Here is a 12,366-nt window from a genome sequence, read left to right as displayed (position 1 = left end):
TATTCTTGCCCCCCTTCTATTTCTATTTCATGATCTACCAAAACGTAAGAAGTAGATTCATCTTGATCAACACAATCCTTCACCGCAACTCGACCCCCCCCCCTTTCCATGGCTCCTCCGGCTGTGAATGGTTCGTAATAGTCATCCCAGAAGTTAAAAGTAAGTTCCAACACCATGAAGAATACAATTGTATCACTTCGTAGTTTATACTCTTAGGAACCTATCAATTCAATTTCAACCGTCAAGTCGTTAGACTATTCAAACTTCACAAATGCAACTGAGCCTTGCCTCTGCCCTTTATGAGTGACCTCTAAACCTTTAAACCTTTAAAGTGACTTTTTTGAAAAAATTACATCTCTTAACACTATGGCTCTTAGGTATTTAAATGTAATTGGCCACTTTATCCTAAACAATCTAATCTATTAATAGTTTAGATAAAGTTAACATAAGATTTATTGAATTTATGAATTATGACTATGCAACACAGAGGGGAAATTTAGCAGTGCACCGTGAAGCAACGGCGAAAATTTTGGACATCAAGATAGAGTATATGTAGTAGGAATAGAGCTTAAGCAGAAAGCGAAAAAGTGAGGTTACAACGACCCTAAAATGTTCCCCAGAGTGGACAGCTGGCGATTGGTTTGCAAAGATACGCTTGAACTGCGATGCAAATGGATTTTGGCCGTACAACTTAAAGTTAATTCGATAACAACAAGTAGAAAAAACTAATATGTTTTAAATTCACAATATTCTCCCCATTCTAAAACAGCTTCAGCAGCACCTACATTCAAAGAAAATAAGACAAAGTATAGATGGTAAAAATCACTCACGATCATTCATGAGTATTTAGCAGGTGACTGATAGGCTAAAGCTGATGATTCCCACTAGCTTATATCAAAAGCTAGAACAAATTCCATATAAAATTCAAGCTTAAATATTGCGCAATTTCTTAGAACTGTTTTTATAATCATAATCTGTAAGAGTTAGGCCTACACTAATTGATTTACACTGGCTGCCCATTAAAGGAAGAATAGTTTAAAGTATGTACAATAATCCATCAAGTTATCAGAACCGGACGTCCCAAATATTTAATAATATTGCTACATATTGTATAACCAACAAATCGTGTTGACACGAGAATAGTCACAGAGGGTTTAAAATTTTTGGAACTTAAATACAGAATATGTCTACTGTAGGCTCCGAAGCCTTTAAATATGCCACTCCAAGACTATACAATAAGCTCCCACAAGACATCCGAAAGACTGAAGATATTAGAGTTTTTAAGAGGAAACTGAAGACTTGTACTGTAAGTGGTTTGGTAGTGTGGATTTGACAATAAACGAACAATACGCGGTGTGAAATGCTGAATGCCTTTGAATGCACATGATAAAATGACTGTGAAGGTCCTGTAGAGAATAGGGTTCCCATGGAGTATATTACCAGAAAGCAGCCCTTAAAGTAGAGCAAGTAAGGTAAAATACCGCTGTATGACGTTTCTGAAATATCAATGCAATACCTGAAAATTAGTCAAAGAAAATATAGTGGCTTCTAACAGTGACAAAACTAATGAATATCTTAAAATACATTTTGTGACTTAAAAAAAAAAATAAGTCTGTTATGGTTCAAAACTATGACATTTTACTGAATACCAGCTCTTCTAGAAGGACACTCCAAAATCAAACCCTTGTTCTCTAAGTTTTGGGTAGTGCCATATCCTCTGTACCATGGTCTTCCACTGTCTTGGGTTAAAGTTTTCTTGCTTGAGGGTACACTCGGGCACACTAATCTATCGTATTTATCTTCCTCTTGTTATGTTAAAGTTTTCATGGTCTATATAGCAAATATTCAGTTTAATGTTACTGTTCTTAAAATATCTTATTTTTCCTTGTTTCTTTTCCTCACTGCGCTATGTTCCCTGTTGGAGCCCCTGGGCTTATTGCATCCTGCTTTACCTGCTAGGGTTGTAGCTTAGCAAGTAATAATAATAATAATGAAAATGGTAATGATAATGATAATATATCCTACGGCCAGATTTGTTTTAATTATCAGATTATAATATCTCATACAGCCAAATTTACACACATAACTGTTGCTTGAGCAAAATTATAATTTAGTATCAACGTAAATTCTTAATGAGAGTTTGAAATTATTTTTGGCACTGAGATTCGGCAAATTTTCACAATTATCTACAAAGCAAATTACACATCATTTGAGGACGAACTTCTTGACACCTGACTTGTGCCAAACCTCTTATTTCATCTATGCCTGAACCAGTAAGTCAATAGAACTCGACCAATACTAGAAAGTTAATTGGTAAGATCAAACTAGATGTAAAGGTTGTTGTGGTCTTATTGACAACGTCTCCGCCTGGTGATCGCAATACGGGGGTTCGAGTTCCGCTCAAACTCATTAGCTCTCTTAGTGTCTGCAACCTCACCATCGTTGTGAGATAAGGATGGGGGTTTTAGGGGGACCCTGTAGGTCTACACTGGTAAATAACGTAATTTTAATCCGTAATTCTCGGTCGAAATATACCGTTCTCAGCCGTATTTCAGTAAAATACAGGCGACCATAATTTTTACCCTACTTTGTTATTATCTTTTACGGGATGGAGAACGTAATTTCACTCCTTAACATCAATATATCAGTTTTTGACACGGTAAAAACCTGGCAACATTTATTCCAGGATTTTTACAGTTTTTTTACGGCATATTTTTAACAGTGTACCTGCCGAGTCATCACCAGCCATTACCTGGCCTTCCTGGTCCTAGCTTGGGTGGAGAGGTGGCTTGGTCGCTGATCATATGATATATGGTCAGTCTCTAGGGCATTGCCCTGCTTGCTAGGGCTATGTCACTGTCCCTTGCCTCTGCCATTCACGAGTGGCCTTTAAACATTAATACTAGAACGGGTACTCTATAGAGCACATACCTTCATCTACATCATGTTTTATATTATAAGATAGGCAATTTAATTATGCATATTTTGGCACTACTATATCGTTTCCAGAGGCCGTGTAATAGTGTTTTTTTTTTTTTTTAAATAACTCCTAAAATAACTGATGGATTTCCATGATATCAAAGCAGGGAGCGCTTCATACAATGGCCTAATTTTAGGAAATACTTGGCATTGCCAATTACGTTTCATTAACTTTTTTACTTAAGAAAATGAGGCTAAAGCCAGTCTTAGCCACCCACACATTCGCAAAAGTAATGACGTCCCTCAGTGACGTTGTTATAACGTTTCTTCCCCTGTTCCTCCCATCCCCCGAATTGTTAAACGCCTGTTTAACTCCATAGATAATTGTCATGTGACCTACCCCAAGCAATACGAAATTCTTTGTCAGTAAAAGTTCAGCATACCTAGTAATGTGATTCGTGACTTTAGACTTTACCTAAACACAAGACCAACCTTTTATATCTTACCCACTCACTTACATTGAAGATCAAGAATGAGACTTATGACAGGAGACGAAAGAAGCCATGCTAACCTTACACTTCGCACTTCAAGCGAGTGTTGGTAAAGCAATAGAAATATAGTTTTCTTTAGGTTAAGCCGTAGGACTCATTCTTCCATACAACACAGGTTACTCGATACATCAATTGCCAGGAAGAAAATGACAGAGAGCATTGTTTGATATAATTTATCATATCAATTTCACCAGAGAGAGTAGCTTGAATTCCTTAGAAGGTAGACTTCTAAAAGATGTTTCATATAAGGGCATTGACATCGGCCATTTGATAAATTTTGAAATTATATATATATATATATATATATATATATATATATATATATATATATATATACATATAAATATATATATATATATATATATATATATATATATATACATATAAATATAAATATATATATATATATATATATATATATATATATATATATATATAATATATATACATATAAATATATATATATATATATATATATATATATATATATATATATATACGTATAAATATATATATATATATATATATATATATATATATATATATATATATATATATATATACGTATAAATATATATATATATATATATATATATATATATATATAATATACATATATATATATATATATATATATATATATATATATATATATATATATATACATATATATATATATATATATATATATATATATACATATATATATACATATAAATATATATATATATATATATATATATATATATATATATATATATATATATATATATATATATATATATATATGTGTGTGTGTGTGTGTGTGTGTGTTCATACATACATAAGATTTATTATATTTCAACCTATAGTTTTATATATCTATTTACGTTATAAGTACCAGTACCTATTTTTGTTACTTAAAAGGTATGTGACAAATATCATTGCGACTTTATCACTGGAATTATACCAGACTTCAATTAATGAACCAATCAACCTTACTTTGAGAAATCCATTGACATTGTCTACATACCAAGCTGATATACTCCTATCAAAGTATTCATTATCTTTGCTTTTCCAAAATAATGTTATCACCAATTGCTGGAAACCATAGATTTATGAGGGATAAAAAAAAAAAAAAAAAAAAAAAAAAAAAAATGGACACTTATACATTTTACTCATCATCACTCTCAAGGAAAAAAAATTGTTTTCTATTTCTACTAATGTTTTTATTTCATTTCTTTATTTTATTTGATTTTTTAGTCGCAAATCTAAAATTTGTAGGAGTCCGAGTAGAATATCTCTCAGTGCGATTCCACACCCCTGTTTTAAACCTCTTCTATTATGTTTGATAATTTGTATTAACCATCTAATCATTATCTACCACCATAAAACATTTTATTGCTCTTCCGGCTCATTTAATATGTGCAGTACAAAGTCTTTCCTAACAGGGATTTACTCGGTAGCCTAATAACAATGGGAATGAAGGAAAGAAGGCAAGAAGGAAGGGGGGTGGGGGGGGGGGGCAGTACTAGGATAGCCATAGGTGTAAACACCGAAGGAGGGTTGGGGGAACCTCTGCGTCACAGTTACGTGATTAAGTAACACTTCTTCGAAACGCTCTGAAGGAAGGGAAGAAGTTCCTCTTTTTTCTAAGAGTAAACGGGTTAATTAAGCACATCTGTCAATTCATTGTACCATCAAAAATTAAGCCAATGTTTGAAACATTCATTGCTGTAGTTTCATGGAAATTCATAAGCCGGTTTGTTAGATATTTGGGAAAAACACTATTACACGGCCTCTGGAAACGATAGGTAGTTTCATGGAAATCAGATGAAAATTAGCCACAATATGGCAAAAGATGTTTTTGACCTTTTCACGTCCGTGCCCTTGACTGTTGACCCAATCATTCCCAAAATCTAATCTAATTGTCCTTGGACCATGGCCAATCATCCCATCAAATTTCATGGGATTCGGTCAAATAGTTTTGAGTTATGTGAATCACAAACATTCAGATAAACATACAAACAAATACACGCCTATCAAAACATAATCTTCCCTGCAACAAGATAGGCGAAGGTAATAAGTCACATTAAAAAATGTTGCAATTCAATATAGTTTTCAAAATTACAACGCAATTTGTATCTGTGATATCGCACAGATACAAAATTAACTGCTTTGTCTGCCAACCACAGACTATCTTTTATTCGAGAGGAATACTTACCGTATTTTGCCCTTCATGTAAAAAAGGCTCCAGTATGCTTCACAAACAATGCAAGATATTGTTGGTATAAACTGGCCTAACCTAATCCACACAAAAGAAATTGAAACGCTCACTTACCTGTTGCTGGACCTTCTTCAATATGTGTTTCTTGAAGTGATGACGTGCTAACAGACATTGCAAGCGAATCGTCGATTTATATGGAAATAATACAACACGCACAGTAAGGAAGAAACCGAGTTGGTACTGAGCGGCTGCCTATACTAGAATGTTTTTGTTATTTCTTATTTTTACTGAGCGATTGCTGAAAGCCACCTATTGTCTTAAGACTCGATCGGCCATCAAACAGCTTGTTACCGTAAAAATTTGTATATATTTATTTAATCTAGAAAATTATTTTATTTATTATTTTAGGTAAATAAATACTTTAATGTCAAATCCTTTCAGTTTTTCATTTATGTTAGTTCCTTGGGCAAAGGATTTACTTTGCTTATTACGGGTCCCGCGATCGTGAGAATATGTTCAAGGGTTATTTTAGTTGGAACGAAACAATGATTCGATCATTGGTCTAAGTCTAATGTCAATAGAGAATCATTAATTATTAATCCTAGGCTATAATTACCTAAATCCTAGCAATTATGGTTTAAAACTAGGATAAGATACCAAACACCAAAGATTATAAACATAACATGTGCAGCCAAATTTATTTTAATTATCAACTTAAATATCTAAGAGAATTGCTACATATTGCGCAGCCAACAAATCGTGTTGACAAGAGAATAGCTACAGATGGCTTCAAATTATTTGAGCCTAGTTATAGAATATGTCTACTGTAGGCTCTGGAGAAATATGCGGTCCCGAGACTATACAGTAAACTCCCACTAGGCATCCGAAACTCGAAAGACTTTATATAAGTCTTTCGAGAGGAAACTGAAGACTTTCTTGTTCTCTAAGTGTTTCGATAGTGTGGATTAGACAATAAACGAGCAATACGTGGCGTGAAATGCTGAATGCCTTGGAATGCATATAATAAAATGACTGTAAAGGTCTGGTAGAGAGTAGGGCCCCCCATGCTGTATAGGACCAGAAAAGCAGCATTAAGGTAAAGTATTCCTCTATTAGTTTTTCCTGGAACTTTTGTAGCATTCTTTTCTCCCTTTTAATTCCTTTGTTCTATTTTTCCTGTATCATCAACGTAATCACACTCTGCATTTTTCTCTCTTTGTCTCCTGTTTTGCTGACTCTCTTCTGTCACTTCGTATAGCTGCTCTTCAGACTCGCCATGATTGATTGATTGATTTGGAGTTTTCTGGCATCCTGACATTTAAGGTCATTGCCGCCGATATCATTTGTTATAAATAAAGATTATAAGGAAATTCAATTTAAAACAATAAAAGCAACGATGTTTTTATAAATGTATAATAGCTTTCAGAAGACCTGCTTCTGAAATAAATCTTAAAATACCGCCAGCATAGTACGACAACTCATGCCCAAACATTTTGTCAAGGATGGACCTGCCATCCTCACCTCGAACCTCAAACCGGTATCTATTTCTTAAGGTGCTAAGAGTGGTGCATTCGGTCAACAAATGCCTCATTGTCGGGGGTACCAAACAGTTGTCGCAAAATAGCTGTTGTTGCCTACTCATCAGAAACTCTTGTGACATCCGAGTGGGACCAATGCGGAGACGACAAGGAGTAGTCTCTCACTTTCGGGGCATAGTTTTTGCCAATTACATCTCCCGTTTCATCTTTAAATCTCTCGTGTTTAAGAATCATTTTCATATTTTTGGATTCATCACTCCTTCCAACAGTCGAATTACCTTCGCCAACCTCGTTGCGAAGGTTATGTTTTGATAGGAGTGTATTTGTTTGTATGTCTATTTGTGTGTTTGTAATTCGCATAACTAAAAAACCGTTCGACCGAATCTCATGAAATTTGATGGGATGATTGGCCATGGTCCAAAAATAATTTGGTTAGATTTTTGGAGTGATTGGATGAGAAGTCAAGGCCAAGGGCACGAAAAGAATAAAACCTCTATTTATGCCATATCGTGGCCATTTTTTATTTGATTTGCATGAAAATATTGTCAAAATGTGTAGAATTCACGTGCCGTACCGAGTGCCTGGTCTAGTTCATTTATATTACCCTAACACAGTGGTCAGTGTATTTCATTTACTTTGCCGTTGTATATGGAGTGTAAAACTTATCTTCATTCGATGGTCATTTTATTTATTCCTCCGTCCTAGTTTCTTATTATCCAATAGTCTATTATTGTCTTTTTTTTAATTCTCTCTTTTGGTCCACCTCCCCTCACTCACCATGTCAGTTCATGTTACAGAGACGCATGTCTTTGTTCATTTCCACCAACATCTTCCCTCACTTAGACACTTCATACTTATTGTCCAGCGTGATGGTGCCTATTTTGAAGTTGAAGTCTCCAACTATCATGATTTTTTCCCTTTTCTATCAGCTTTGCTTACCTTATTTTACTCTAGTTCATTTACAATACACATATTTTCTTGCGAAGCATACGAGTTTATGACACCAATTCTAATTTTTGTTTTTCCATAATCTATACCTTTATCCGTGTGTAGTTCTTCCCCTGTTTATCTCCATCGTAACCTTACCTAGCTCCTCGCATACCCCTATTAAAACTAACCACCCCCCATCTCGGTTTCTGTTGTTGCTGAATACTTTATACCCAGTTCCTACCCTCGGGGATTCGAGCTAAACATTTCATGGAAGGCATCACGGTATTCACAATTTCCTTTAATGACTCTTTTGCATTTCTGATTCTACATATCTTCCACACTTATAAGTATTCCTGTTCTTTATGCTTCTTATTTTCTGTATTCGTTTATTATTCTCCTTAGTCTTCCTTTCCTTTTTCTACACCTTTGCTTATACCTTCTCTCCTCCATTGTTCTTGCTTGCAAAATTCCGCATCCCATTCCAGTAGATACAGTTGGACACGAGAGTTCCTGGCACACCGTTACTTAGCAGCGAGTAACCAAACAGATAGTGTAGGGAGAGATGCAAAGGCTGTGGGAAGGGCTACACAGGAACTCGCCACGTCGTAAGGATGTGGCTGGGTGCGCTTCCAGAGTGAGGTGAACCAGGACTTTCTGTGCCCCACTGTACATTGCATTCCCTTTTGCTGATACCCTGAGTATCTCTCTCTCTCTCTCTCTCTCTCTCTCTCTCTCTCTCTCTCTCTCTCTCTCTCTCTCTCTCTCTCTCTCTCTCTCTGTTGACGTTAAGTGGATTATTACATTCTCTAAGGTTCTTTAAAAAAAAAAAAAGTTGTTTCCATTTACCCTCTATTTGCACTCTTCCTGTGCCCTCTGTTCTCCTTACCTGGCTATAGCATCTGTATCTAGACCCCAGTTTTCCTTCCAAAAGGGCACGCTTGTCCTTGTTGGTAATGCCGACATACTTCCGTATGTCATGGTCTCTATTCTTCCTCTCTTAGGCCTGAATCTGCAAGATTCTCCTCTTAGGCACCTTCCCACGCTTCCTGCCAACAATATCCTTGAGGTTATTAGAAACAGGTCTTGACAAAAAATTGTCATTATCTTCTGACATGACTCACTTCTATGTGAAATTCCGTTGGGAGTGGCTGGGTCTTTTCTTAACATCATTATTGAATTTTCAAGTAATAGATCGCAAAGAGTTGTTGCAGATATTTACCATATTGAGTATAGGAATGAGGTATCTGGTGTTCCCTAGGGTAGTGTTCTTAGCCCATGGCTTTTCATACTATGTACACATGACATGGGTTTGGCCTAGAAAAAGCTCGTTACATATGCAGATGATGCTACTCTCTTTACCTCAATTCTATCGCCTGATGGTAGATCTGGGGTTGCTGAATCCCCTAATAGAGATCTAGCTAAAATTAGTGCATGGTGCAAATTATGGGGCATGAAAAGGAACCCTAACAAAACCTAAAGTATGGTTGCAAGTAGGTCCTCAACATCCAGATCTCAATTTTGATAATTTTTCTTTGACTATATTTCAAAATTTTTGGTTTGATTCTTAATAGCAAATTTACTTTTGAGAAAACAATTTGCTCTGTCTCTTGCAATTACACAGAAAAATTGGCTCATCAAGAAAGCCTCTTAAAATTTTCGATGATCTGTCTATTCTAAAGAAGTATTTTAATTCTTTCATTCTACCTAGTTTCGAGTATTGTTCTCCTGTCTGGTCTTCAGCTGCTGATTCTCATCCTAATTTGTTGGACAGGAACTTACAGTTTATTGAATTTCTTCCTGATCTAGATATTAATCTCTGGCACCGTCATTCAGTTGGTTCGTCATGCATATTGCATAAGAATTTTCATAATTCTGACCATCCTTTACATTCAGATCTTCCCGGATAGTTCTATCCTGTTCGTAATACCAGGTAGGTAGTCAATTCTAATAGTTTTGCCTTCTGCATCAAAAGGCTTAATACTACTCAACATTCCATAAGTTTTATTCCAGCTGGGACCAAGTTGTGGAATGATCTTCCAAATAAGGCAGTTGACTCGGTGGAACTTCAAAATTCAAACTTACCGCAAATGTTTTTATGTTGAACAGGCTGACATAAATCTTATTTTATATTTTATGTATGAACGATTTATCTTAGCGTTGTTATCGTTCTTGAAATATTTTATTTGAATTGTTTACTACTTATATTGTAGTTTATTTAGTCCCTTGTTTTCTTTCCTTACTGAGCTATTTATTCCTGTTGGAGCCGACGGGCTTATAGCATCCTGTTTTTCTAACTTCGATTGTAATTTAGCTAATAATAATAATAATAATAATAATACTAATAATAATAATAATAACAATAATAATAATAATAATAATAACAAACATGCCATTAATGACAAATTACATTTGAACTGACTTTTTCATGCGTATCATATATTAAACAGCTGTTTCTCCTCGACGAAAACTCTTAAAGCAAATGATACAAATGAAACAAAATTTCAAAACGTTTTTTATTCAAGTGATCTGTAGCAGATCGGTGTATTTACAGACTAACCTAAAACACAGAAAACACGTCACTGACAAGTATATTCGTCAAATAAATTATACAGTTAATAATGCCCGTTTTTTTCAAAGGTTCTAGAAGCAGACGTAGATTTTATTTCTTACTCTCAGTTGGCTTCTAAAATCATGTCCTCACTGCACTTGTCAGAGAAGACACTCGTACATATAAAATGAGTATTACTAATCTACAATGGATGTGCTATGTTCACTAGCTACTTGAAAAAGTGCTTTTACATTTCCCTAAGCTTTGGCGTCTTCCAGCAAGATAAGAATAGAAATCTACATCGTATAACAACGTCTTAACGTCCATGTTGCATTTTAAATGACTTCTATTACTTTATCGATGTAAGTATATTCATCATCTGGTTTTCTGTTTTCTTGAAGATTGAATTCCTGTTATGTTTCGAAATTTTAATATGAGAGAAGATATCCCAGAGATTAAGGAAATCAAAACGTATAAATAGGATCAGACACACAAACTTACTGTATAGAAACACACTCACACACTCATACACACACACGCATATATATATATATATATATATATATATATATATATATATATATATATATATATATATATATATATATATATATATATATATATATATATATTCCTGTGCATTGTTTTCTTTTGTTTATACATAATATCTGCTTAATTACTGAACAGAATAATGGACTTAGTTACGAAATCCCACCTAAGACCCAAAGACAGCCATAGCCAGATAGATGTGCCAAAGTATCCATGCCTCCTCCAAATGAGTTTACGAAGAAGAACCAAGGTGTTTACGCCAGATGCTGTTGTGTTGTCAGACTAAGCCATGATATAGACATAAAGACCGTGAACTACGCCATCACCGTCTCTGCTTACTCGTGAGCACAACCTTTATTTTAAAGAATGAAAGCGCTCTGTCCCCAGACACAAAATACGACTACTACCGAATGTTCATATTTCTGGTTTGGTATCAGTGTGGAAATCTGTAGTACGGACTGGTGACGGGGGAGCGTCTCTGGGCCTCTATGGGCTGCGGTGTCCTTAGCCTGGACTTCATGACTCGGGCCTTGACACAGGAATACAGGGCGAAGAGCAGTGCCACCATCAGGATTGTCAGGAGCACGCCGAAGGCCAGGATCATCTTGTAGGGCGTCAGGCAAAACACGCTTTCGTTACTGTGGGGGAGATGCCATAAGGGTGATTGTTAATCTCGTTAAGCTTGATGGAGGATACGGATAATATGTTGGAAATTGGAAGGATAGAGCAAGGTAGAGGTTTCAACTGCAAATTGAATTGGTTTATAAAAAACATTAACATGCATTTTTAACTCTCTCCCCTATATAATAAAGAGTGAATGTCTGGCTACACACACACACACACACACACACACACTATATATATATATATATATATATATATATATATATATATATATATATATATATATATATATATATATATATATATATGTGTGTGTGTGTGTGTGTGTATACACACATATATATGTATATATATATATTTATATATATATATATATATATATATTATATATATATACATATATATTATATATATATACATATATATATATATGTATATAATATATAAATATATATATATATATATATATATATATATATATATATATATATATATATATAT

The 12,366-nt window shown here is 34.6% G+C and overlaps 1 protein-coding gene across 1 annotated transcript in view; it reads right to left on the bottom strand.

Moving 5' to 3' along the window:
* Window positions 1–11,331: 11,331 nt before the first annotated feature.
* Window positions 11,332–12,366, bottom strand: part of LOC137614650 (uncharacterized) — a 64,377-nt gene continuing 63,342 nt past the window's right edge. Inside the window, exon 12 of the mRNA XM_068344344.1 lies at window positions 11,332–11,879. Within this exon, the coding sequence (XP_068200445.1) occupies window positions 11,675–11,879 (205 nt within the window). The 3' untranslated portion in view covers window positions 11,332–11,674. The remainder of the gene's footprint in view (window positions 11,880–12,366) is intronic.

The sequence above is a fragment of the Palaemon carinicauda genome, chromosome 21 (genome assembly GCF_036898095.1).
Source record: "Palaemon carinicauda isolate YSFRI2023 chromosome 21, ASM3689809v2, whole genome shotgun sequence".
Classification (NCBI taxonomy): Eukaryota; Metazoa; Arthropoda; class Malacostraca; order Decapoda; family Palaemonidae; genus Palaemon; species Palaemon carinicauda.
Note: the sequence above shows the minus strand (reverse complement) of the source record. Positions and strands in the feature narration are given on the sequence as shown.